Source organism: Zymoseptoria tritici, chromosome 4, assembly GCF_000219625.1.
Source record: "Zymoseptoria tritici IPO323 chromosome 4, whole genome shotgun sequence".
Classification (NCBI taxonomy): Eukaryota; Fungi; Ascomycota; class Dothideomycetes; order Mycosphaerellales; family Mycosphaerellaceae; genus Zymoseptoria; species Zymoseptoria tritici.
In genome coordinates, this window is record NC_018215.1 from 555,739 (window position 1) to 582,252 (window position 26,514).

General features: G+C 53.4%; 7 protein-coding genes across 7 annotated transcripts; 3 read left to right on the forward strand and 4 right to left on the reverse strand.

Annotated features, from left to right (window-relative positions):
• Positions 1 to 1,108: 1,108 nt before the first annotated feature.
• Positions 1,109 to 1,763, forward strand: MYCGRDRAFT_108976 (uncharacterized protein; the record flags this gene model as incomplete). The annotated part of the gene is made up of 2 exons (XM_003852813.1): positions 1,109 to 1,373; positions 1,426 to 1,763. 2 exons carry the CDS (start codon positions 1,109 to 1,111, stop codon positions 1,761 to 1,763), a joined length of 603 nt encoding a protein of 200 aa, XP_003852861.1.
• Positions 1,764 to 2,089: 326 nt separating this feature from the next.
• On the reverse strand, positions 2,090 to 11,570 carry MYCGRDRAFT_85558 (uncharacterized protein; the record flags this gene model as incomplete). The annotated part of the gene is made up of 6 exons (XM_003853505.1): positions 2,090 to 3,279; positions 3,334 to 3,521; positions 3,580 to 6,197; positions 6,381 to 6,650; positions 6,711 to 8,420; positions 8,484 to 11,570. 6 exons carry the CDS (start codon positions 11,568 to 11,570, stop codon positions 2,090 to 2,092), a joined length of 9,063 nt encoding a protein of 3,020 aa, XP_003853553.1.
• Positions 11,571 to 13,179: 1,609 nt separating this feature from the next.
• MgLAD1 (putative L-Arabinitol 4-dehydrogenase) lies at positions 13,180 to 14,533 on the forward strand (the record flags this gene model as incomplete). The annotated part of the gene is made up of 2 exons (XM_003852814.1): positions 13,180 to 13,479; positions 13,537 to 14,533. The coding sequence occupies 2 exons, from the start codon at positions 13,256 to 13,258 to the stop codon at positions 14,480 to 14,482; spliced, it is 1,170 nt and encodes a 389-aa protein (XP_003852862.1).
• An 889-nt stretch (positions 14,534 to 15,422) lies between these two features.
• MYCGRDRAFT_57651 (uncharacterized protein) lies at positions 15,423 to 16,426 on the reverse strand (the record flags this gene model as incomplete). Its single annotated transcript, XM_003853504.1, has 1 exon — positions 15,423 to 16,426. A coding segment is annotated over one exon (990 nt), but the record flags the coding sequence as incomplete, so codon positions are not given.
• Positions 16,427 to 16,594: 168 nt separating this feature from the next.
• On the reverse strand, positions 16,595 to 17,139 carry MYCGRDRAFT_80311 (uncharacterized protein; the record flags this gene model as incomplete). Its single annotated transcript, XM_003853503.1, has 3 exons — positions 16,595 to 16,773; positions 16,825 to 16,879; positions 16,936 to 17,139. The coding sequence occupies 3 exons, from the start codon at positions 17,075 to 17,077 to the stop codon at positions 16,728 to 16,730; spliced, it is 243 nt and encodes an 80-aa protein (XP_003853551.1).
• Positions 17,140 to 17,362: 223 nt separating this feature from the next.
• On the forward strand, positions 17,363 to 18,680 carry HAG2402 (histone acetyltransferase GCN5; the record flags this gene model as incomplete). The annotated part of the gene is made up of 2 exons (XM_003852815.1): positions 17,363 to 18,457; positions 18,510 to 18,680. The coding sequence occupies 2 exons, from the start codon at positions 17,363 to 17,365 to the stop codon at positions 18,678 to 18,680; spliced, it is 1,266 nt and encodes a 421-aa protein (XP_003852863.1).
• A 4,890-nt stretch (positions 18,681 to 23,570) lies between these two features.
• MYCGRDRAFT_40549 (uncharacterized protein) lies at positions 23,571 to 25,097 on the reverse strand (the record flags this gene model as incomplete). Its single annotated transcript, XM_003853502.1, has 3 exons — positions 23,571 to 24,397; positions 24,449 to 24,770; positions 24,852 to 25,097. 3 exons carry the CDS (start codon positions 25,095 to 25,097, stop codon positions 23,571 to 23,573), a joined length of 1,395 nt encoding a protein of 464 aa, XP_003853550.1.
• Between the last annotated feature and the right edge of the window lie 1,417 nt (positions 25,098 to 26,514).

The window sequence follows — 26,514 nt, forward strand, 5'->3', positions numbered from 1 at the left end:
GCGTTCACACGCGGTCGATTGCTTTGGATACCCGCCATGGTTTGATTTGCACTTTTGTCTTTGAATTTAGCGAGAGGATGTTTGACTGCTCCTGATTCGGGATGCGCTTGAAGTGGCTTGGAAGGTCGACAGTATACGTACATGATGAATGAAGACGAGATGATGACGAGATGATGAGTGCACTTACGAGCCGCTTCTTGATTTATCAATAAGGTAGGAACATGCTATTGCCATGTCCTCCTGCTATCATGGCCATAACGTCATTCGACGTCAAGGCACGACTCGCCTCGCACCTCACTTTGCTTCGCGACCTCGCGAAAGTCTGTTTTCACTTCACCTCGATTTTCCCTCTCAATACCATCAATTAATCGCCACACTGCATCGATGGCAATTTCCAAGACCCAAGACAAGCCATATACGCATCGCCGTCACATCGGCGGCGATACCTTTGAGACCGAGACGGACCGAGCGCCCACTTTTCCTTGACTATGCCGAGAGCATTTGAGCGGCCTCCACTTCCGGATCGCCGCCGTCTTGTGCTCTCGGCGAAGGGAAGTAGGACGAGCGGTCGATGTCACAGTCGATGTATTGACTGCTGGTCTTCTGTGGCCTTGTCCAAAACGGACGTATGTCGCCAGGTTGTGAGTCAGGCACTGTTGTGTACAGGCGGCGCACGCCTCAAAGCCATGCAGTGTCACATCCAAGAAAGATCACGATACTCCTTTCAATCTTGGCACTATAGCTAAACTGGGCTGATGCGTTGTTCCTTCGGACGCCATCAATCTCTGCGTGGACTGATGGAAGACGCAGACCAATGGCTGTACAGCATCAGATCTAGAATGCACGGGTGGTCGCACACAATTTCACCTCAGACGAGTTTTCCTGTGAGGCTGAGACTGATTTTGGGCTAAGCGACGATGGCGGAGAACCGAGTCTGTGGCCTATGAGCCGCCTCCTGACAAAGGAACACATGTGAGTATAAAGCCCGCCGTCCTCGGTTGAAGGTCGACAACCTTCCTCTCCCTACCAATACCAGCAACGACAAAGAAAGGCAGAAGCTCCAGTCACAGGATCCCGACATTCGATCAGCGGCAGATCAGCAACGACCATGGCCCTCAAAGTGACTTTCGCCCTCGCCGCCTTGGCCAGCATTGCCCTCGCCCAGAACCAAACACAAGCTGGTCAGCCGACTCTGACGATTCCCTTTGGATCTACGCCGAGCGCAGATGGCTTTGCAGCCAGTGTGCAGTCAGCCGACGGCTGCAAGACGACTCTCGTGGTTGGCTGCGCAGAGACCTCATCGCCCAACGAACTCTGCCAACTCGCCACCGATCTCGCTGCCACGCTGGTCATGAACCCCACCGGATACCAAGGTGAGTGAACACAAAGCCCCTTGCGACTCTAGTACTGACTAACCTCCAACAGTCGGATACTCCTACAGCACCCTCGGCGGCAGCGCCGTCCTCAGTCAATCCTGCAGCTTCGAAGGACCCGTGACCGCAGCGACCGGCGGCGTCTGCACTCTGTCGATATCTGTCGGTGCAGCTGGTTATTCAACCTCGGTCAGCACGGTCGCAACCATATCCAGTGGAGATGTGGTCTACGCACGAGCTCCGGTCACTGCGGGAGCGTCGAATTTGCCGACTGGGAGTGCTGCTTGCTCGCCGACGAGCGATGGAGGTGTCGCTGCTCCGACGAATATGGTGATGAGTGTGGTCAAGGTATTGGTCCCGGTTGTGGCGGTTGCTGGAGTGCTCATCTAGGTATTTAAAGGCGGATTGGTGTGGAGGGGCGAAAAAAGAGGGTGCAGACTGTGGCCGGTAGTATTGACAAATGAACATCGCACATTTTCGAACTGCCATCACATGTCAAATAAAGGAAACGCAAGGAACAGCAACACTCGGTATTACGACCAGAGTTACCGCGCTCAAAGCTTACATGAGTGCTTCAATTCAGAGTATATTCATTTCTGAATCATTAACTCGAAGTCATTGAATCCTGTCTGAGTTACGCCCTCTCTTTCGTGCTCTCTATTCCGCCAACTCTCCAACCGGGTTCAAGCTGCTCTCATCCTCCCGAGCCCAAGGCCTCAATTCTCAAAGTCCGACCGCTGCAGCAATCTGCCTTCCAACAGCGCTCCCATGTGAGTCTTGGAGATCGACTCTCCATTCCTCCGGATCGTCGTCATCAACGACTTGATGAACTTGATCGGGCTGACACGCACTTTCGACGTGCTTCCTCCACCGATCTGTCCCTGTGCATCCCGCTCGATGAACCCATCCGCAGCGATGATCTCACCCGGCGAAGCCTTCCGCCACGTAACACCCAGAAACATGCACGTCTTCTGATACTCGTCATAGCTTGCAAAATAGAGCGCTCCGGCGAAGACGTTCAGCTGAACGGAGAGTTGGGCCGGAATGGACAACGTCATTGACCGAGGGGCAATGGTGCAAAAGTTGAGCGTGTCGAGTGCCGGATGTGCCAAGTTGGTGCGTGGGCGGTACAGGTGTAGAGCCGTCGCAAAGGAGCACTGAACTCGAGTGAACAGGTGCTCTGCTTCCCAAGGCGAGATCACGATAAGAGTTCCGACAACGTCTTGACCAATCTTCCGCGCGGTCAGCACCCATTGCGGAGTCCGCTGGTACGCATCCGAGCTGGAACCAGACTCATCTTTCTCGACGGTTGTCGCAAAGTCTGCGGTGGCGTAAATGAATGCGGGCGCACGGAGCTGCTTGACATCAAACTTCAACGCAGCAGTCGTGGTGGCCAAGGAGTCGAATGCTGGGAAGTAGGCACTTGAGCCAGCCTTGATCACTCCAGTCTCGACAAACGTCACCAGATCCTTGTGTAGAGAGTGCTTGGCTGCGACAGCGGCTGCCACTCGCTGGATGATTGGCTCCGCGACGACTTCCGGAGAAAGCTCACGTTCCTGCTCCTGCTGCAAGCGCCTTGACTGAAATTGAAGGCCTCTGAAAGCCTGACATCGCGCAGAGATTTCGTTGAAGCTCTTGTCAGAATGCTCTGCCAATCTTGTCAATGCCGTCTTCTGCTCTGAACGCGGCGCGTAACGACGCTCCAGCGTCAAGGCTTCTGGCTCGAGAAACTTCTTCGCCAGCTGTTGTGATGGAAACGAGGTCCCAGCAGCCCGTACCTGCGCCCAGAGCTTCTCCTGGACAATATATCTGTGCGCTTGAACCGCAAAGAGTGGGATGCTCCTCGAAACCTCTTGGTAGGTCTCAGATATGGCCCAGGTCAATACGTCAGCGACGCTGATTGGCGCTTGGTCGGGTTCCCGCACGTGGCCGACAAAGACATGATCAAGGTTGGTCTCACTGGACCGCAAGAAGTCTCGGAGCTCAAGGATCTTCGTGGCCACTTCGTTCCCAACAACGAATACAACCGATTGTCCTCTGCCTAGCTTCCTCATTCTCATGCAAGCCTGGACAATCTTGTCCTTGCTGAGATTGCTTCCCAAGGTAACGGCTGCCCGGTAGGTCTGTGGAAGCCTCAGATCTATTCCTCTAAAGTAAAGCATGAAAGTCAGTGTGTGTTCCGAAACTAAGTGCAGGGGGAAAATACCTGGTGTGGGCCTCGTCAAGATACACGAGGCAGACTTCGAGTCGAGTGGCGAACGAAGATGTCTGCAGCAATTCCACCTGGCCTTTCCTGTTCACCACAGAGAGTTCGTCATCGCTGCTGCAGAACACAGCCGCTTCCTTCTGTCCGTCAGGGTGAGACTTCAGCCACTCTTTGGCAAAGTTCAGATTGTCAAGCTCGAGTATTTGCGCTCCGACATCGAGGATGACCTCCGGTAGCGGATTGAGCGTCATGACCATCAGCAGTAGACGTTGGGCATCGGTCGAAAAGTTGACCTCGGTGCTAGGCATCAGCGCAACAGAGTTCTCCGGTGACAACAAATGTTCGAGCACGAGCGCGTTGGTGTGCAGCTGTTCCGGAAGATCCTTGTGCGACACGTCAAGTGGAAGCAAAGGCTTGGAGTCGTTCGTGCCGCTGAATCCAGTGGTAGGCAAACGCTTCACCCTGCCAATATCCCATCCCGACGCGCTAAGCTTGTTGTCGTATTCCTTCATCTCCTTGGGGAAGACGATTCGGGAGAGGAAATAGTCGATAGCTGCCTTGGAGTGGCGCAGCGGTGGGAACAGGTCAGCAATGCAATGTGCCTTGTCCTTGAGGTTGATGCTGTCGAGAGAGCGACACTGTGCTGGCATTTCAATGTCGGCGAGCCAGCGATGCCATTCATCCTCCGCTCGATCGGAGTCCAGGAGATGACCCATAACGACGAAGAGATCGTCATCGCTGAGGCCTTCGTAGTAGTACGACAGGGACGTGAGCAGTATGACTACTTCTGGGTGGCTGAACTCCGAACGCGGTGAGGGCGTATCTTTTGCGCGATATGGCACGGCTAATTTCGTCAATGGTGAGCGGGTAGTGAGTCCGTAGTTGACACGCCAGCGTTTAGCTCCGAAGACGAACTCCAATATGCCTCCAGCGAACAATCCGCGTAGCAGCAACAGAGGACCCTTCGTGTGGTCGGACCAAAACACAGAGGCCTGTATAGCGGAGACGTCTCCCTTGGTGACCTCTGGCTCTACGATGAAGTTGAAGACTGACTCGCAGATTTGCGCTCCCTTTGGCAAAGGAAAGCCTAGAAGTCCCACATCGCAGATGTGCTGCGCAATGCCATGGACCAGGATACGTCCAGCTTCTTCACGGAGAACTCTGATTCTCGGAAAGCCCCCAGACTCTCTCTCGATATACTCCATCGCCTGTGGTCGCTCGACTGCAAGTGCTGCGGCATGTGTCTTGACGAGATCCAGCACTGCCTGGACGTAGACCCAGCGATCAGGGCTCATCTCCACGGCTCGACGAAGACCCATCGTGTATATCAATTCGAACTTGACGCTGAAGTTCTCGTCGGATTCGTCCACAATATCTCTCGACCGGGAATTGAACGTATCCTCCTGTATTCGAAGCAATGCTTTTCCCGCGGCTTCATTGCCAACGATGAAACACTCGGGCCCCGTCAACTTGAACGACAAGATGTGTTCCGGCTGCAGCAGCATTATTCCTCCCTCCGCCATGCATGTCTTGCAAAGGCGCTCGATTGCCTCTGCAGTGGCCAGGTTAGGCTTGAGGGAGCGAGAGAAGGGCAGGTAATGTATACGTCGATCGAGCAGGCCTCCCAGTTTTGCCTTCAGCATCTCCGCCATCTGCTTCGACTGAGGCTTAGCAACCACGACTCTGACCAATTGAGAACCATCTGCCAGCGCAGCAGCGACCATGGGTACAATAATGGAGGACTTGCCCTCGCCCATGTTCAGTTGCATCACAGCGTTCTTCCCAGTCGGCACTCTCATCTCTTTGGCAATCTGCTCTTGGACCTCGCGAATAGTGATCCCGCTCTCGACCTCTAGGAGCAGTGATTCCGGATAGTCAAAAGGATTCCAGTTGGTGTGTCCCGGATTCTGCAGTTCCGTGACGAGATCATCGATACTCGTTCGCTCGGCCTTTAGCAGCCTCTCAGCTCTCTGGACCCCAGCAATAGCGAGAGCGTATTGAATCAGCAGCGCTTTCCACTCGACGCTCAGCTTTGGCCAGCGTTTGTGGCTCAGCTGCTGCAGCAAAAGGAGCGGCGAAATGCGAGGCCAGTGTTGAACATGTCGTCCAGCGTCCATCGCTGTAGAGTTCATTGCCTGCAGTAAAGTCGAGTAAACATTGTTCAAATGCTTCTCGCATGCAGCGAGATGGTCGAGCATACTGCGTTTGTTCGGCAGAGCCGCCAAATTCGGCTCGCGTTTGACCCGTCCTTCGAGAGAACGCAGGCTCTCCTCCAGATCCGCGACGTATGCCTGTTCGTGAGGGGATGGCTTGCTGTTGCGACCTAGCTGCTCGAGCAACTTTCGAAGATGGATGGACTTGCCCGTGATAGCCTCTTGACCCGCCACATGAGGCAAAATTATCAAAGCCGGCGCTTTGGGAAGCTTCGAAAAGGAGGAAGTGCTTGAGAACAAATCATCAACGGATATGAACCCAATTCCTCTGATGCTCGGCGCTGGATACGAAAGTCCAGAGGTGGGAACCGGGACAAACATGATTTCGCGCTCTGAGAGAACGTCGTTCAGCTTCGAAAGATAACCCCGAAGCTCTCGATTGTTCATCCGCACCGTGAAGACGTCCTGTGCAATCTCGGCTGCTTTTGTGACGTCGATGAAGCCTGATGTGGCAGCTTTGACTACTGGCACTGAAATCTCCTCATGCGACGTAGTACTCCATTGCTTGAGGATGATGGTGGCAATGACTCTAGATGCACCTTCTTTGTGGCGCTGGTAGTCGTCTTGAATTCTGCTCTTCCAGTTCACCGGACTCTCTGGATAGCCTCTCTTGTCGTTGCGTCGAGGTGCATTACAATCTGGAGTCTCTTCAAAAGCCCGACCTGCGCCTGCCTCAATGGCAGATGCGAGCTGAATTGCTGTGATTTCAATGCCTGCATTGGGATGGAAGACGAGGCCGGTAGGTACAGCCAGTCCTCGTAATTCGGGCATAGTCGTTGACAGGGCCACGACCTGCAGAAGACCCGCGATCTTGGTCGGGGCGAAGGCCAATGACGACATCCACACCATCAGAGAATACTTGTTCAAGGCGCCGCGCTCGATCATGGCTTTGCGCAGCGGAAGAAGTCGGCGAAGAACTTGGTCGGTCTCTCCTTCGAGCAAAGCAGCATCATATCGAATGCCATCGGGGTCGAGCTCGCCGTCATGACCGGATGCTGTCGAGACACTAGTCATGGACTTCCAGAACAGATCGACACTCGGCAGCTTCCAGCAGGGGGCCTTAACCTGGCCGGTGACCATGCGCAAGATGATGCATGCGCGATTTGCGCGCTCCGTGCCGGTGTCCAGATCTCGAGACGCATATGGACAGTCGTGGGTCGTGGTGTGTTGGTCAGCTCCAAAGCCGGAGACTCGGAACGTGGCCGTGCGAAGATTGTCGCGATCGAGCAGATCCTTGGCAGCATGTTGAATGGTGGGAAAGTCAGTTGCCGATTCTGGATAGAAAAGGAGCGCTTCCTTCGCCCGCTTCAAGATGGATTGCACAGCGGCAAAGAACCCGCCATGCTGTGAAAGAACGTCCAGCTCGTCATCCCATGTAACACTTTGCATGACCTTGTCTTCAGGCGGGTAGAAGGATCTCGATGGTGTCAATTCTGCAAGCGCACAAAGGAGCTTTACATTCGCGGACTCTAGCTTTTCGAATGAGTGAACGGCGGCACTGCTCAGTATCGACAAGGCTTGCTCAGTCCCAGTGCGCAATGTGAGAGGGTCTGGAAGACAATGAGAAGTGAGAGCGCTGAAGTACGCTAGCAATAGCTTGCTCTGCAGGCTCCCATTGTCCACGAGGCGACGGAGACGGGAGTCGATATACACTGGATGCACCCTTGAAATGGTCTCTTTGCTGACTTCGACAGTGACGTGACCGTTGTGCTTCTGGTACGAGACTTCACCTTCCGGAAGTAAGACCATTCGCGAGCTTACATTTTGAGAAGTCAACACGAGCTTACTGGACAGTCCAACCAGTGTGCCAAGGGTCTGATCGCGATCCACGATGAAGCCGCGGAAGTCCCTGGAGTGCAGCTTGCAATCTCCCATAGTAAGCCAAAAGCCGAGTTGCAAGCTTGGAATCTCAATGTCCACTTGGCGTTTCCATGGCTGGAAGATGACGTGAATCCGGGTTGCGTTCGCCAACGGGCGAAGAACGCAGGCAATAGTCCGCAAGGTTTCGGACTGAAGGCCTAGAAGAATCTTTCCATCTTGGGTGAGGCTCCAGCCTTCCGGCCGCGGACTGATTGTCCAGATAGCCTTCGACGAGAAATTCCAAGGACTGCGTGACGGGCGGAACTCGATGACACCGGTGTCTATGTTGTACCAGTGAACGAATCCAGTTACAAACATTTCGGGAATCGCTCCAGCAAGCAACCGCGACGGCACCAGTTCGTAGTGTCCAGACTTGCTGCTGGCGCGCACTAGCAGATCTCGTGGAGTGATGCCCGGGGCAGTCATCCCCAGGTGGACGACGTGTCCATCGTAGTCTCGCTTGATCGTGTACTTCATACCGGGGATCGCCGCAGAGACGACTTCCGGTGAGACTGTGCCAAACATGGCGATGTACGTAGGATGCCGCTCCCACTGCATAGGAGGACGTATCAAACGACTACCGTTGATGAGAAATTCCCCGGTCAAAAGGTCATAGTGCAGCTTCTGAGTCTCTCCCGTTGATGTCATGGAGATCTCCGTTGTGAGCCAGTTCCGAGAGGCAAGATCATCTTGATGCCAACCAATGTGATCAGAATTGTGAGCTGACCAGGTCCAGTGGAGTGCATCGTCGATGGCGCCATGATTGCTCTTCAAGGAATGTAAGCTTCGAGCAAGAAGTCGCCTGGAACGGAAGCTCAGCATTGTCAATACAGAGCTTTTGGTAGATCTCGATCTCTCGGAGACGATTGAAGAGCATTGCAAGAGGATCGCAGCTTCGCTTCGAATGGCCAGGATGTCTGTGAGATGCTTGGCGTCCACATCAAAGGACAGCATGCAGACAAGCGCGACGTCCATGCTCTTGGTGTTGAATTGTGTCTGTTCTGACTGGGAAAGAGCATTTTGGGATTTCTGTCGCAGCAGTGTGACCCATGCGAAAGCAACATGGCGAACCTTCGACAAGAAATTCAGACACGCTACATGGACATCAGGTCGCGATGCCAGAGTGAGGAGACGGCTGGCGATCGCAGCGAAAAGAGCAAGGGCATTTGCCGACTCCCAATTCTCCTTCACTCGTTGCAAGGCCGCTTCGAGACTGTTGAGCAGTAGGCGAGAAAAGTCTGCAAGCTTCAAAAGCGCGTGGGCCGCCCGAAGAGTATCATCGCTTTCCTCGGATGCCGCAGGTCCAGCTTGATATATGCATTGGAACACGACCATGACTGTTTCGTCTGATCTCAGATCGATGGTTGGCGCAGCCAGCTGTAGGACAATGTTCAGCCATTGAATGTGATGCCCGTACAGAAGCGTCCAAAGTTCCTTGTATCCTTCCAACGACATAAACTCTGGACATTGAGACTGGCTTGCGATCACCTGATTCGGAGGGACTCCATCTGGCGAAGAGGATGGCCGAAAGAGAAATTTCGCCATGGTCTTAGAACGCTCTTCGAGCTGATACGTGCAGCTCAGCGCTGCTTCCTTTGTGCAGACAAATTGGTCGACGAAGCAGTCGTTTTCCATGTCGTAGTACTGGTACTTCGTGTCGTTCTTCGTGAGCACCTCGTCCAAGTCTGCGATGTTCTTGCTTCGAATGTTTTCGATGCGCTTCCACTTGTAGTGTGTTTTTGAGTGAGACTTCCGCTTCGTCATAAGAATGATGCGTTGATCCGCGGACGCAGAACTGTATTCACCAACGTGAACATCGCTTGACAAAGGGCGATGATGTCCAGCTTCCTCTGCGCTGTACTTCGCTTTCAAGACGTCGTTCAGTACGTACACCGTGCTATCGCGCCATGCGGCGTACCAGCATGGTGCTTGAAGCTCGAATACAATGGCTTTGGCTTGACTCTCGATCTCTGGCAGAGGCTCTTCGTGAATCGAAATCCTGGCCTCTTTGAGGCGCTCCTGGAGGGGACAGTATTGGCATGCATTGTCATCGTGCACGGTCTTCTGGACGATTTCGTACGGATACAGTTTTGACTGCACATCAATGGTCTTGTGCAGGCAGGTATGTTGATCTCTCAGGTACTCCAGCCTCTTGTAAGATAGAAGGGCATCCTGCAGTTCCTGGAGCTTGGCTTGTTTTTGAGCCTTTGAGTTGTCGAGGATTTCGCTCATCAAGTCTTGGGACTCGGGTGAAGCGTCAAAACACCGCGTAGCAAATTCCTTCTGCACGCCGACATGTGACAGAAGAGCCGGACGCTGTCCTGCGCTGACATCACGCTGAAAAAGACGTTTTTCAACCGCACACAGTCTCTTCATGTGGTCTTTCGATGGCAACGCCAGGCTTTGAAGGACGTCAATTGGGAATCCGTGGCTGTACTCCGTCAGAATCTTACAGACTCCACCAGCGAGCCTGTCACCAATAATCCATAGTTCAAGGACCGTGAGAAGCATGATCGACATGCCTTCAGGATTGCCTTTGTACGCTTTCGATGCTCGACGGTGGTATCCTCTGATCAAATCATGAATGGCCGGGCACGCCTCATCGGCATCGCTTGCTTCGAAGACGCGGTAGCAGTGCAGGTCAACCCATTCCTCAAAATCTTGCAGAACGGCCAGTTCGTACGGTTCGCCGTCTGTTGCTGGTGGCAGATAGATTGCTTCTGGCGCAAACCGGGGAAGACCGTAAGAGGGCACGAAAGCATCCACTGCTTTCGGTGGCGGCCGCAAGTCGATTGAGGTGATGAATTGCTCGAGCAGAGGTAAGCTGAGACCGGTATCGTCGTCAAATCTCAGCAACGCAAGATCGGAGACTTCGGCGGCCGATTCATGCTCCAGTCGCTGGATGTTGGACCATCGATCGGAAAGAATACGGTGACTGCTCTTCAAAATGCCCATAACACGATCATTCAAGACGACAGGCACAGCTGCGCCGAGTTTGTGCATTCTTCGTGCCACCTTCGCGTTCATTGCGTACAGCATATCGCTGCTTGTCGTGTCTTGGCATTGGTGGAGCAGATCACTGGTGAATGACACCATGAAGAGCTTGTATGTGTCGAGGCCTTGATACCGCGATCTTGAGAAGAGTAGCTGAAGGACCACTCTCACAAACATCCACGCAGACGATCTTCGCCATGGCAGCTTCGCATTGCTCCAGAGCACGTCATCTCTAGTGTTCTTGGTGATAGTCGAGCAGGTAAGTGGACGACCAATAGCCTTCAAAATGCCTCCAAAGAGAAGCTCTGAAACGGCAGCCGGGCTGGTTGTATCCCGCTCTTCATCGTGTGTGCGGCCACCTTTGTACGTCTGCGGTTGCATTCCTGGTACGGCCTGATCGCTCATCTTCGACAGGGTGTGCGCTAAAGCTGAATGAAGTTGTGGGTCTATGGCTGTCTTGATGTCGATGGACACGGCGGAACCAGGAAATGTGCGTGATAGTCTGCCCCGAGTTGTCATGACCGCGCTGTTGCTGGCGGAGATCTCAAAACACTCGAAGTTGACGTTTGCGTCAACTCGGGTAATCAGCACGCCGGCATTCTGCGCGCGGATTTGAAGCGGAATCGGGAAGCCACTGCCCTGTGAAAGCTGTGATAGGGCACTAAGTGTTTCCGTCTCGCTGAGATGCCCATCTGCAGAACTGTGCATGGCAAGCATCAGAGTGACAGTGCCTATGGCGCGGTCGATGGATGCGCGCGCAGGAGTAGGCATTGAGTTCCGAAGATCGTTAAGCACTTGAAGCGCCGTTTGCACGAGGTCGGCATCACGCTTTGCAAAGTCCGCCTCAAGCTCCTGAGGGAGTTTTGGTGGAAGGAAAACGTGGTGAATGGCGTATTCTAGGGCCTCTGGCGAGAGCGGCGCCATGATGGTGTTCGTGCGCAGCGGCGTGGATGTATGTCGGTTGCGCGCAGGCGTACGGATGAGATGAAACGTGGTAGGTCATGTTTTCTCCAAAAGTTGCGCCGTCCAAATTCGATGGCGGGTGGCGGTGGGCGGCGGCCGGTCCCGCTGCATGTCCGCGTCGTGAGAAGGTGAAGTGATTTTCTGAGACCGGACAGCTTGTTGCACGTCATTTTTGACGGATGGAACGGCTCTCCGCATATGCTGGAGTTGACGTTGTCACGAAGAGGTGCTTTCGCAGACAATGCGTGGATTGACTGTAGGATATTAGCAACTTCTAATGCGATGTCTTGGACTGTGTACTGCATACCGGATGGATCGTCGACTCGCAGTCGGCACTCAGTACCGTTTGCATGCTGGAGGTCAGTAGTGGAGATGATCAATGCTGGAGGGTCGTTTTGTCGAGGTCAATAGAGATAGGTAACCAACTGATGCAGGTTTCTACCTCAGGAAAGGTACCTTCACCGTCCGGCGACATGTGACACGATATGGTCGGGTGGTCTCTCTGTTACAACGAGATACCTTAGCTCTGAGAAGAGCATGACAGCGGATGCCATTATGCATGTGTGTTTCAGGATTGGGCAAGACAGCGGTATGTCGGCGAGATGCATGTGTGAGATCAGGCATACTGCGATCAAATCTCGGAGACAACCAGTCACCCGACGGGTTGCACTGATGGTAGTTGGCATGCACGGGTGTCGTGATCTTGGGAGGCCGTCGCATGACAGAGCATATGAATCTGCTTGCTTTGATCAATGTGAGATGAGACGTAGCAACGAGAGTATGCGTCAAGTGAGATCAGGTGAGTTGAATGAGGTGATATTCAGGGTAGCGCGTGGAGGAGGTGAAGTGAAGTGAAGAAAGCTCGCGTGAAGTCTCACTACCTTACCTTTTATGTGCCTGAGGCAGCAAAAGTGATGCAAGACTGCAATGAAGGTGCAATCACGACAGATGTGCCATTATCTGCCGCTGAAACACCGTCTCTACATGGATGTTGTCTGTTGAACATCTCAACTCACGCTCATTGGCCTTGCTACGTCGAAATCGGACGTCTATCTCCAAGTGATTGGCGTAAATCGGCCCCGAATATGAGCCCTCGGTCTTTCGGTCAAGCCCAGTGCGAGACCGAAGCAGAGAAGGTCGTCTAGATATCTGTGTTCTGCGAGGGCATTCTGAAATTGTAAACTCGGCAAGTTAATCGCATCTCGACGGAATTAGTGGAGAAGCTGCTTACGATACGTTACCCTTGCTGCAGCTCCGTCGAAGGTCCGGTGCCAAACACAAACTCCCAGGAGGATTTACATCAGCACAAGCCCTGGCTGCAGATTAGCCTAAGTGTGGAAGTAAGTTTGTCCCCACATGCTCCTCCACTTCGGACCGGGATAGTGTTACGAAATGTGGGGTGGGACAATCAAGGTGGGAGCAATGGACGGAAAATTGATGGCTTTTGCAGCCGTGGCGCGGAAGTGGTAGAGTATTTTGCCTATGTCAGTAGGGTGGGTATGGTCTCCGTGTCTTCCGATTTTCTTTTGGTCTTTGCTTTCTCTTCCTTCCCTTCGCATAGTTGCTCTGCTTCTCCTCCTGCCCAGCTGCGTGAAGCCCGTATCGTCAAAGCTCAGAACCCGAACTCTCACGAAGCCACGCTCACAATGGCCATTAGCAGCACAGCGAACGGCCTCGCGAATGGCCATACCAATGGACATACCAACGGCAGCGAAATCGCAAAGTCCAAGGCGAATATCGGAGTCTATACCAACCCCGAGCACGATTTGTGGATTGCCGAAGCTGAACCCAGCACCGAAGATGTCCTGGCAGGCTCTGGCCTCCAGCCTGGTGAGATCACAGTCGCTGTGAAGAGCACCGGGATTTGCGGGTGAGTTCTAAGAAGGACGCCGTCGAAACTTTCATGCGATTCTCATACCTCCTCCAGCTCCGATGTACACTTCTGGCACGCCGGCTGCATTGGTCCCATGATCGTCGAGGGCGAGCACATTCTCGGCCACGAATCCGCAGGCACTGTCGTTGCTGTTCATCCTTCCGTCACGACGCACCAAATCGGCGACCGCGTGGCTATCGAGCCGAACATTATTTGCAACGAATGCGAGCCCTGCTTGACCGGCAAGTACAATGGCTGCGAATCCGTGCAATTCCGCTCGACGCCGCCGATCCCTGGTTTACTTCGCCGATACGTCAACCACCCAGCACTATGGTGCCACAAGATTGGAGACATGAGCTTTGAGAACGGCGCATTGCTTGAGCCTCTCAGTGTGGCATTGGCGGGTATGCAACGGGCGAAAATCACAATCGGAGACAGCGTGATGGTCTGTGGAGCGGGTCCGATCGGCTTGGTGACTTTGGCGTGCGTGAAGGCGGCTGGAGCAGAGCCGATTGTCATCACAGACATCGACGAGGGCAGACTTGCATTTGCGAAGAAGTTCTGCCCAAGTGTCAGGACACACAAGGTGGAGTTCAAGGATACTGTGGAGCAGTTTGCTGAGAAAGTGGTCAAGCTGGCGGATGGCGTTGAGCCTGCTGTGGTGATGGAGTGCACTGGTGTAGAGAGCTCAATTGCTGGAGCGATCCAGGCAGCCAAGTTCGGCGGCAAAGTCTTCGTGATTGGCGTTGGTCGTCCAGAGATCAAGATCCCCTTCATGCGGCTGAGCACAAGAGAGGTCGATCTCCAATTTCAATACCGCTACGCAAACACATGGCCACGAGCCATCCGGTTGCTGCAAGGTGGAGTCATTGATTTGAGGTCGCTGGTCACGCATCGATTCAAGCTGGAGGATGCCGTGGACGCGTTCAAGGTCGCGGCTGACGCGAAGCAGGGCGGCATCAAGGTCATGATTCAGAGCATGGATGAGGGTGAGCAGTAGATGAGCAGTATTGGCGAATGTGGCGTTTTAGACGGCTTCCTGTTTGATAGAGACTTAAAATGAATCATCAGTGGCAGTGTTGCAGGCTTAGAAATTGCGATTGGCGGAGAATTGGCGAAATTCAGATTGAACAGGAAGGCGCGATTCGGGCAACGCGTCTAAAGCCGAAGTTTTGCCGTACATGCCTCACAACGACAATCAAGCTAACACATCAACCTTCCCATCATAACCGCAACGATGCCCCCCATGACGCTCTGTTCAACAGACGAGAGAGCATGGAGGAGCATCGTCCCAATCGAGCGATTCTCTATTTTGCATCCGACGCGTTCCATCCCAGATGACATTCCAAAATCTGCCTCACGCGTTTCAACACAAATATCCGGACGAGCTCATATGTCTGAGCAGGCGGGCCGGAGATGTGCTCTCTTAGGTTCCGGATGAGACAGATGAGCAGCGATCAGTTCCGCGAATCCGGTGAGCAGTCTTGAACATCCAGCGAAGATATGCAATTTCTCCTACGCTGGGCTTTTGCCCATGGTTTGTTCCTCAACTTGGCTGCGGCTGCTACAGTTACGTCGTATGTGTCCAGCCCAGTGCATGCAGCATCGCTTGAAGCACTGACGCTAGCATCGCAGAAGTTCAACATCGATCATCACGGTCGTGCCCGAGTCTTTCGTTGTGACTAGCACAGTCACTTCCAGTGCGGCTGGAGGTGTTGATCGCAGTCAGTGGTTATACCAACGAATGAACGACAATTGGAAAACGTGGAATCTGGAAAAGCTGGTCGGAAAAGTGAATAGGCTTGGACAGTATGATGTCTACACCTCCCACTGAACAATTTTCTCTTTCATTTCATACCCGTGGAAGAGGACACGCGGGATCCTCCTCAGATGCACACCCTCAAAGCACCTCATGCACCCGAATCGTCCTCGGCGTCATCTTCCTCACCACGCAAACCATCCTCCTCGCCATCGACCAGCGGCACCATGCGAAAATCGACAAATGCGACCCCATCTCCCGCGCCGCCCGAGTCCACCTCAATCAGATACTGCATGTTCAGCACACCTTCTTCGTCCAATCTCATCGACACCTTGGACGCCGCTGCCATTGCTCTTTGTGCGGCTTTGAACAAGCTGAACTTGAAGCTCGCGCTCGTTCTCGAGCTGCATTGAAAGGTCTCCAGTACTGGCGTGTCGGAGTCGGTGTGCGTGGTGAAGTCGATCGTCGCCGATCCCAAGGAGCCACCAGCTGAGAGGGACAGACTTGCACCAGTGCGGGCATCTGGAATGGCTTGAATGGATATGTTGGTCGGACTCATGGAGCTTAGTTCAGCGATGGCATCGAGAAGGTACGTCGACCTCATGATCGTCTTGAGTACCACCCTGTCGCGACCAAATGGAATCTCTTCAGTGGTCTCAGTCTCGTATGTCGTCAAATCGCATGTAGTGGTCACGCCTGCTTCTGACATGTGAATACCCAAGGCGCTGCCTTCACCATCGTAAGAGAACGTGCAAATGCCTGTCACGCCAAGCGCTTGATTGGAGAATGCATTGATGCCCGCATGTCGATTGAGACGATGGGCTGCGAAATGCTCGTACTCGCCCGGTCGCTTGGCTGTGCTGGGATCTGAGATGCTGAAAATGTTGAGAGTCTCGAGGAGGGCAGCAAGATTGACTTCGAAAATGGGAGGATCGGCTGGTTCGTCTTGCGAAGAGGGAGGCGGAGGTGGGTTGTAGGTGTATGATGTGAACAGGGCCTTTTCAAGGAAAACAACCGCTTCCATCACACTGCCTTCTTCAGTGCTGAAACGCATACCTTCTGGAGAGATGCGGACATTGGCCTTCTTCGCGAAGGAGATGCAGCGCAGGAGTAGGAGTATCTGGCGAGCAGATGAAGAGACTGCGACAAACAGGGGTGTGTTGGTAGCCATTTTGAGTCTTGAGTCTTAAATCCTTATAATTTAGAGGTATCAACGCCTTGTTCCGTCTTTTGTTCGCTGGTAGGCTTTCAATCGTCCTTTTTCCAGACAGACAGCAGCCGGAGAAGATAGAGTGCTATCGTGAAAGCCGCGAAGAATCCGGCGACCGCCCAGGAGAGTATGAAGAGGGTGGAGGTCACAGGGTGGAAGTCGCGATGGACTGGAACGCGGGTGGAAGGAGCGGGCGTGCGAGGCGGTCGGTATAGAGCGTAGGTCTTTGACTCGGAGTGCCGACTGTATCGAGGAGATTGGTGAGGTGATCGTGACCTATACATAGACTCCGACGGCGCAGATCATGTATACTGCACCGAATCTGAGGGAGGTCAGTGATACATGCATTGAGGGAAAGTAATGGTTGACTGACCCGAATGCGAGCGATGCCGGGACTGCGAGGATTGGGAGGTTCTTGAGCGTGTTGTCTGGACAATGATATTAGCTCGTGATCTTCCAAGCCAGATCTTACTCATATGCATACTCAGACCAAACAAGCCGGAGAGAATGAGGCCGCCGAGGAGTAAGAAGAAGCCGACGGAGAACTGGGTGTCTTTGGGAGTGGCCGCGATGAAGGGCTGGCTGGCCGAAGCGTCCCAGAGAGCCTGAAGCGATTGGGCAGACATCGATTCGAGCGTGAAATGAGCGAATGACAGATACCGATGGGAGGTTCTGTTCGTGGATGTGTTGTTCGATTGTGGTGATTTGCTGTTGTCAGAAGCTCTACAAAGTTCTGGAGAACAGCTGGACGCTGCTGATCGACCCTGCAAGATATAAGGTTCTTGCCGCCCCCGCAGATCATTACTAGCGCATCGCAATCGCGGTCTTCAATTCATGCGCGCATTCAATCTATCTTTCCCTTCACACTCCTCACAACTTGACCTCACTCTCGACATATATCACTACCCAGCATGTCCTCCACCAAGGAAGACAAGCGCAAAGCCGAAGACGAAATCGAGCACGATCCTAAGCGACTCAAGCCCTCAGTATCGCCTCCACCAAGCGACGACACACCCACCATCCGACACGAGCTCTTCCCCGAGAAGCCCGCCGTGACAGAAGAGCGCAACGGCGACATCTCATTCCGCGTGGTCAACAATGACGGCCAGAACTCCTCCTTCATCATCCTCACAGGCCTGAAGTGCATCTTCCAGAAGCAATTACCCAAGATGCCAAAGGACTACATCGCGCGATTGGTATACGATCGCACGCACTTGAGCATCGCAATCGTGAAGAAGCCTCCAGCAGGAAGCTTTGCCGAAAGCTCTGGTCTTCCCGGAGAAGTCGTTGGAGGCATTACATATCGACCATTCAAGGGTCGCCAGTTCGCGGAGATTGTCTTCTGTGCTATCAGCAGCGACCAGCAAGTCAAAGGATACGGCGCACATCTCATGAGCCACCTCAAAGACTACGTCAAGGCCACGAGCGATGTCATGTACTTCCTCACCTACGCCGACAACTACGCTATCGGGTACTTTAAGAAGCAAGGATTCACAAAGGAGATCACACTGGACAAACCGAAATGGATGGGCTACATCAAGGATTACGAGGGAGGAACAATCATGCAGTGTTCCATGCTGCCGAAGATTAGGTATCTCGAATCAGGTCGCATGCTGCTGAAGCAAAAGGCCGCAGTTCACGCCAAAATTCGTGCTGTCAGCAAAAGTTACGAGATACACCAGCCGCCGTCAGAATGGCGCAAAGTGAAACCTGGACAACCGCTGCCGGAGATCGATCCTCTGACCATCGATGCGATCAAGGCTACAGGGTGGTCGCCAGACATGGACGTTCTCGCACGGCAGCCTCGTCGTAATCCTTCACACAGCTTACTCCTCGGTTTGCTGTCCGCACTCCAGACAAGTTCTTCTGCGTGGCCTTTCCTGCAGCCTGTTAACGGTGAAGAAGTGCACGACTATTACGACGTGATCAAAGAGCCCATGGATCTGAGTACGATGGAGAGTAAGCTTGAGAAGGATCAGTACGAGAATGTGGAGGACTTTGTCAAGGTAAGAACTGTCCATGCTATCTTCGATGTACATCATCACTAACAACACGCAGGACGTCCTCCTCCTGGTGCGCAACTGTAAGCGCTACAACGCTGAAACGACACCCTACGCAAAAGCTGCAAATAAACTCGAAAAGGAAATGTGGAAAAAGGTCCGCGAAGTGCCAGAGTGGAGTTATCTGGAAGCCGACAATTTCGAGACGACAAATCGGCAGCCTGAGTAGAATTACAAGCTTGGCTCACCGTCGGAGCTCAAACCACGATCGAGGCACCGGACATCGCGCGATGGTGTGGCTGTCACAGAACCGCAGACACCTCGCCAGAGATCAACTCCTGCTGCCGAACCAACCCCCACGTCGAGTGGGAGACGAGCGAAACAGAAACAAGCTCGGAAGTGATGCATGAGAAATGTGGATGGTCAATGAGCAACGCAGATAATGATATCAAATAATGTTGAGTAGATCTGTCGCCCTCTCTCCCTCACATGCAGTCAATGGTGGTGGTGGTGGCGCAACGCCATGTCGCACAATTCGGAAGATGTCCGACATTGTCAAATGCACGGTACCTTGATTGTTGAGCTCAGCCTGCTCAGGCACCCAACCGTCGCACCGCGGCCTCCCTCCTTCCGTGACAGCGCCGTCCGCGCAGGCTTCGTGCGTTTGCCCTGGCTGGCGTCGTGGCACAGCATGTGACCGAGCACAACAGGAAAGGCCTTTTGCGGAAGAGCTGCACGAGCAGCTTTCCGTCCGTGAGATGCGACCATTGTCTGCAGTGACCTACCTCACCGCTTGCATCTGATTTGACTGCAGCGGTGTGGGCCATGCTCGTTTGGAAGTGGCGTGTCAGCGATGAGCAGCAAGCAGTAGCAAAGAAGACGTTGTGTTATACGGAAATGACTCGTTGAAGACATGCATACAAGGCCGAAGAGAGCCTGGCTATCTACCTACCCACCCACAAAATCGCTGTCGATGGAAAATCATGCCACACTCGCTTGCGCGTTTCGATATACCACGTGTCCGAAATGTCTGTCTATCTCTTCTTCTCCTCGATTTCATGCCGAAGTACGCTCATGCACCCAATGACGATGCTGGGAGTGGAAATGCCGAAATAAAATGCTGTTGTCCCCAGACCGGGTTGCGATCCTGATTTTCATGGCTCAAAGTCGCACCTACTCGTGAGGCCGCCGATGTCGCAAGTCTTCAACTGTCATATCGTTCTGTTCATCGTGCGCTCACATGGACTGCTGTTGTTGATCTCTGTTGGGTCGATACTGTTGTAGATCCTGCTGGCCAGTACTGTCTCGTATTCGATTTTCTTCAAACTGTATTCTGTTGACGTTGATGTCGATGTCGACGTCTCAATCAATACCGCGCATTCAGGTTCGAGACCGACATACGGTGAGCGGTGGCTGCGCGCTGCTGCTGTTGCTGCTGGTCGAACGAAGATCGACGCCGAAGCTCGTCGACACTGGCCGAGTGTGTTGGCTGAGAGTGGCGAGGAGAGGTATAGCGCTGCTGCTGATCGTTCGGAACCATCTTGTAGTCGTCGCTGCCGTTGGCCTGGCGAATTTGGTGACGATCGGCGGAAGTCGTGGTGTCCACATCGACGCCAGTGCTGAAGCTGTATAGACTGGCTGCAGCTTCGCGGGAAGAGGATGATGGGCGGCGGTAGTCTTCATTCCCGCCAATGGACGGCAAGACCGGACGGGTGGTGCTGGCACGCGACGTGCGCTTGGTCGAGGTTGGTGGAAGCATCATGAGTGGCGTTGACTTGTAGTCAACATTGGTGGACTGGAAACTGTCGGACAGCGATGAAGTTGTGGTTGGCGAGATAGCTGGGCTTTTGGTGGAAGCTCTGAACTGATAGCCAAATGCAGGATCGTTGTTGCTCGGATATGTCGAGCTGATATCGCTGGAAGTCGGTACGGACTGGTTCACACCGTTGATAGAATCGTTGCGAGAGGTCCCCGTCGACCAAGGCATGCCGGTGCGGCTGTGGATACCAGTAATGTGAGCTCGGGACTCGTTGAAAGAACCCAAAGGTCGGATTTGAGGTACTTCTGGCGTGGGAACTCTCTGCGGGTATGCTGGCTGGTGTGGAAAAGGTAGTCGACGTTCTTGCACAGTTTGCGATGGAAGAGAGGAGTGCATGGAGGCCATGTTCAATGGTGAGAAGGCTTCTCCTGCAGCGCTCGGAAGACGACTTGTTGGCATTGTGTATGGTGCACCTTGCAAATTGCCATAGCTGAATGGTGTGCCCGACTCATAGTACATGCTCGAAGATGTTGCAGGCGCTGAAAGCGGGCCACTTGTGTATGGGCGGAAGCTCTCCAATCCGTGATTGATGGATACGGATTGCCGCGGCATGGAAGCGCTGTAGGTGTAGTCGTCCACAGACGAGGAACCATAGTCGTAATCGGAGTATGCCATTCGAGTCTGAAGCATTGGCAAAGACTGGCGATGGTGTGGTTGGTAGATACCAACATCGTATGCGGTGGTGGCGATATCGACTGGCGATGTGACAGAGTTGCTTCCCACGACTGGGAGTCCGTCGAGGTCCGTTGTTAAAGCATGACTGCCGACCTGTGTGGATGTTAGTACTTGTCATCGTATAATTTCGTTCGTGTAAAATACCAAAGTACCGACGCGGTGAAAGGTACAAGAGGCTTTGTCAACGCCAGCTGAATGACAGTTCGAGCAGCCACTGCCATCCCCTGCATCTCCACTACATCTGATCTTCCGCTTTCTGCACCGAGAGCACTGCTTCCCTGTCAGCACTTGACACCCTCTCCATATTTCAGACAAGGACAGCATACCGCTACTTGGATACGTCGACGTTGATGTCCATGAGAATGCTGATCTTGGTCATGATTGTCCGCGATCAACGTTCGATTGCCTGGACGCCCAACGTACTCCGATCTCAAATCATTTTGAGTGTCGTAGTAGCCGTGACTGTAAGGCGCCGTCCGATCGTAGTATGCGGCACTCGAATTGGCTCGTTGGTTGGATCGACTGAACGTATCGAAGTCTCCCGTGTAGTATGACTGCGTCATCATCATTCTGCGCTGATCCTGCGGGAGATTCCTGCAGGCGCATGAACAAAGCAGCAACACACGCTGAATTGCGATGGCAGTGAAGCTGGTGAGAAAGAAGACAGTCTGGCAGAAGCGTGACAGTGAAGACTGTTTCATGGAGGAGTTGGGAAAAGCACGACAAGAGGCGGATTCGTCAACACGCACTCGGTGGGACAGCAAACAGTGTAGCTTAGATGGCAAGGATTGAAAGAGGAAATGTTTGCGTCGGACGAAACGAACACGGTCGCAGAGGCAAATAAATGTATGCGAATGAGGAAGATGATTGGTAAAAGAATCTTCCTGCGTTTACAAAGATCCGTGCATTGTCGATGAGCCAGACTGCGTTTGCGAGAGTGCGCAATACCGCCCCACTGAGGAGAAGAGGATCGTGCGTCAGTGGACAAGCATGACAAGGACCTAGCGGATCAATGCATTGGCGCGATCAGCATAGGGGGAGAGAACCTGGTTTGATACATGCCTGCGGCGGTCGACCGAGATGTTTGAATCCTTCACGAATTGGCCAAGGCTCGGACTGGGGTGGTGTTGTTTCAAGCTCACCGAGAATCTCAGAACTTCCTTGACTTCGGAATGCGATCCGAGTGCTGCGATGCACAGGAGACCTGTGGATGCTTGAACGTGGTCGCTTGCGATTGCGTCGGCTGCATTGGGAGAGCTTCCAGCCTTTGCCTCATGAAGCACTGGTCCAAGCATTTCGATGGGCTCCATCGACGGACGCTCTGCTATCCGTCTGGTCAAGAGGTAATCTTGTGCGTAGTGATCAGTCAAAATTCTCGCAATCCGGTAGCGATTCGGTCAGCCGAGATCCGGACTATTGTGCACGTTCCTCACTGTCAGAAGCAGCTGTTACATAGCTGTCAGTACAGGGGAAAGGTACGCCATGCGTTACACACAGAGGTGGAGAAAGCATTGGTATCTTCATGCGCGCGCAGAGGCGATGGCGCATGACCGACCCTGCATACAACATTTAACAGTTAAGCGCCAAATTCGTGGGGTATCCGTGGGATCCTTCGTGGGGTATCGTCTTCATGCAGAATCGAGAGAATGTCGCTCAATGCCACTCTCGGGGCTGCTAGCCGGATGGACTGAACCTCCGCCAGCGGCCGTCAAGCTTGACCTTTCGTCCGGCCTGAAAGGTAACGGGAGCTGGCTCGCGGGATTTGTAAAAACATCTGCCGGGCAGGATCCGCCGGGCGGCAACATGATCCGAAGAGGCTCAACCTCAGTGACACAGCATTGAAGGAAGCGGATTCTCCTCGAAACGGACTGCTCTCGAATCTCCGTGGCCCAGGAGGAGTATTTCGACACTGCCGCGATGGGCGCTGCGATCCGTGCGAAGGACCCGCGGAAAACGTAACTCATGTCCTTGGAATGTGATATGAAGCAAGGGACGAAGTTGGAGGACATCATTTCGGCACATCAGCGGGATCTCGGGCCGTGTGATACCGAAACCTTCCTCACACAAAACCTTCAAGCATCGCGACTTCCGTTGGACTTCTACAACCTCACCTCATGCATCCTCCATCATTGTGGCGTACTGTAAGACTGTACGCTAATCTTCAGCCCACCGTGGCCTTTCGGAAGGCTGTTGCGACCATGTCAGGTAAGACAAGAGCCTCTCCTACCTTTCCCTTCTTCATGATGATAGCAGCTGGGGCCATAAGACCGCCAGCCGCTATGCTGCTGGTTGGCAATGCTTTAAAGCCAGCTTATAAACAATCTTCTCAATTTCCTGATGATAATCGAGCCTACTCAAACGGACTTACGTGTCACTGTGGAGCAGCCGGAAGCTGACCTTCGATTCAGCAGGTTCGAAAGCTGGAAGATGGTCGAGTATGCATACGATGTGGACTCACGGAGCCTCGGAGAGACTCAAGAAAAAATGCTTGTGTGACGAAAGAAGAACCCGGCAAAGGACCCAATTCAGGAGACGATGAGTAGTGCGCAGAACGGAAATCTTGCATTTGTTAGCTGAACAACGAAACCTCCATTTACGCCAGACAGTACCATTGCCTGACCACTCTCAAATTAATCCTTCACCTTTCGGATCATGATACGTGAACGATTCATCTCCAGTAACCCCAGGTGCTTTCCAAGTGCTCACGCCGGAATGCTGATTGTACTGCTCAAAGCTGTGCGCCAGTCTTTTTCCACCTCCTCCAGGCAGGTCCACGATAAATGCCGGCATCATGAAGCCCGCGATAGTGCCGCGGATTTGCTGCTCAAGGTCCAAGATCGTCGACAGAGGCGTGCGCAGATCCTCCACGCCGCGGACCATGTCAGATTGGTAGACGTAGTATGGTTGGATGTTGAGATCGGCCAATTTTCGAATCAGCGTGGACATCGTCTCGACCGTGTCATTCACCCCACGTAACAGCACGCTCTGATTACGCACTATCACGCCGCGTTCGAAGAGGTGACGAGCTGCTTGTTCCGTTGCCCAGGTGATCTCATTCGGGTGATTGAAGTGAGTATGCATTGCGACCTGCTTGCCCAAGTCGCGGCCTCTGTTGCTGATGTCAATGAACACATCCGACCATCGATCGTTGGGATCCGTGATACGCATTGGGCAGACTGCGAGTCCTTTGGTTGCAAACCTGAAGCGTTTGATGTGAGGGATTGCAAGAAGACGCTCGCCAATGAGCTGAAGTTGCTCCGGCTGTAGGTAGTACGCATCACCTCCTGATATGACCACATCTTGGACAGCAGGATTCTTCTCAATATACTCAAACATGGCTTCCCAGCGTTTTCGGGTCGGCTTCTGCGAGACTTTGACCACCGATTCTGTATTGTTGCCGACGGCGTATGAGCGTGTGCAGAAGCGACAGTACACTGGACAGACTGTAGTGGCTGTAACAAAGCGTCAGCGAGGCCCTCTCCGAGACGAGCTGTGAAGCTCACCTAAGAAGAGAACCTTGTCTGGGTAGCGATGAACGAGACCAGGTACGGGGGAGTCTTCCGTCTCGTGCAAGGAGTCAAGAGATAACGCTGGATGATCCGGTCGCATCGCCGACTTCAGAGGGATGAACTGCCGGCGGATGGGATCCGCATAAGGGTTGTTCCAGTCGGCCACGCTGAGGACGTGCGGCGTGAGTCGGACTGACATCGGAGCGGCTTTCATGCCTTCGTGGACATCTTCGAGGAACTCATCCCGGGATACGTGGGCGCTGCGAGGTCCTGGGATGCAAGGTGGCAGGACCGCCGTGAGGAATTGAATCAGCTTCTCCTTACGATCGATGGTATTGCGAACCTGCTTGTTAGCTTGAGGTTAGTCGAACCCAATAAAGACAATGTAATAGCCAACACCTGCCTGCCATCGATAGCTGAGAAAGTCGTCTTGGGAGATCTCCTTCCAAATGGCTACCTTTTGCCAATATGAATCGGTGAGATCGTGAGCCTGCGGTGGTGCTCGAGAGGAAAGCAAGTCTGCCGTTGTTGAACTGCTGTTCAAAGGAGCTGCCGCTACGCCGGCACAGCTTTGGTATCGACGATGGTCTTCTGGACGACGAGAGAGTGCTGGGAAAGCCAGAGTGCTGCGTGGGCTAATCATCAAAACAGATTTCACAACGCCTTTGACTGAGAATGCCATGCTGATCTGACAGAGGAAGCAAGTAGAAGGCGGACTAACTGATCGAAGCGATGAAGATCCTATGTGTGAGTCAAGAGCGAGTTCGAAGCTTGAAGTCGTAACGTTGTAGCGGTCCCGGGTGTTGCGTTTGGAGAAGTCGAAGTGGTTGTTGTGAACCACTTTGCACAGGCTGCTAATGCACCTTTTATGCTCATGACTCTCGTCCGATTTATGCATCTGCTCGACATACGGTTCAGCTGCTAAACGGCTGTTCGGCGTCACGGCGTCAATTCCTGTCCACAATCAGCGCTCTGCAGATTGCACAATAGATGTTGTCTGCGATGCCCGCATCTGGCGATCCTTGGCGTAACGCCTCCAACGTTGGGAGTCAGCAAAATGTTCGATCTTCGCCAAAAGTTGTGGTACAGGGCTGATTCTTCGAATCGTGAGTCCCAACTCTGATCGTGAAGGACCATAGCACGAAGCTTCTCGCGACTGGCTCAGGAAAGCGCAAAGCTAAGCGAGGAGTACCCGTATCTTGGAGTGAGCGGGTTTACGCACATCGCATCCATGATAGTGAAGCAATGACCGAGAAAGTTCTCGCCGAGGCATTGTACAAACCTGAGATGGTGGACCGAGCACGCAGCCAGCGAGGGCGTCAGCATGATCAATGCGGAGCTACTATCCAGATGCGGCAGACACCCATATTGGCAATTGCAAGAGATTCTTGGGCGGTTGAGTTGGTGCCGTCGGTCCAGTTTTCGGAGCTGAAGTTCTCATATGTCGGTCCAGCCACCCTGCTGTTGGAATACCTTGATCAACACTCACCACAGGCGAAAGCCCATAAAGTTGGGACTTCGCGCCTCCTTCGGTTATTGCGATTTGGTTGCGGCATGATGTTCCAATGATGTGTGTCGAAACCGGAAGATGCATGACATTCGCACCATGCCATCCGCCGCAGGCCGGCCTGTGAGCGGAAGTGAAGGCTCGCCGAGGCCGAAACACGATTCTTGTAAACTCATCGGCGGGACCGTCCTCAATTTGAACCATCTGATCGAGAAGCACCGCGGTCTACGGCAGACACAAGTGCTCGAGTACTGGACCCACCTGCGCGGCGCACACTCCGGTAGTCGGGCTTGATCAGCATTTCGATCTGTTTTACCGATGTCCCATTGACACCAGGTGCAGCGTGTCTGTCATTCGGTACGGACAGCGGCAAACTTGCGGGTCACTCTCGTCCGCCTGTGAGACTGGACCAAAGTCGTGTTAGAGCCAAGCCTTTCTGAAAATTTGTATGGCAGATGTTAGAAATGTCTCCAATGGCATCAGGAGCCGGGTTTCGTGGTCGTGTGGGACGGATGAATTTTGATGGTGATGGAGCTGAGGAGAAGAGGCTAAA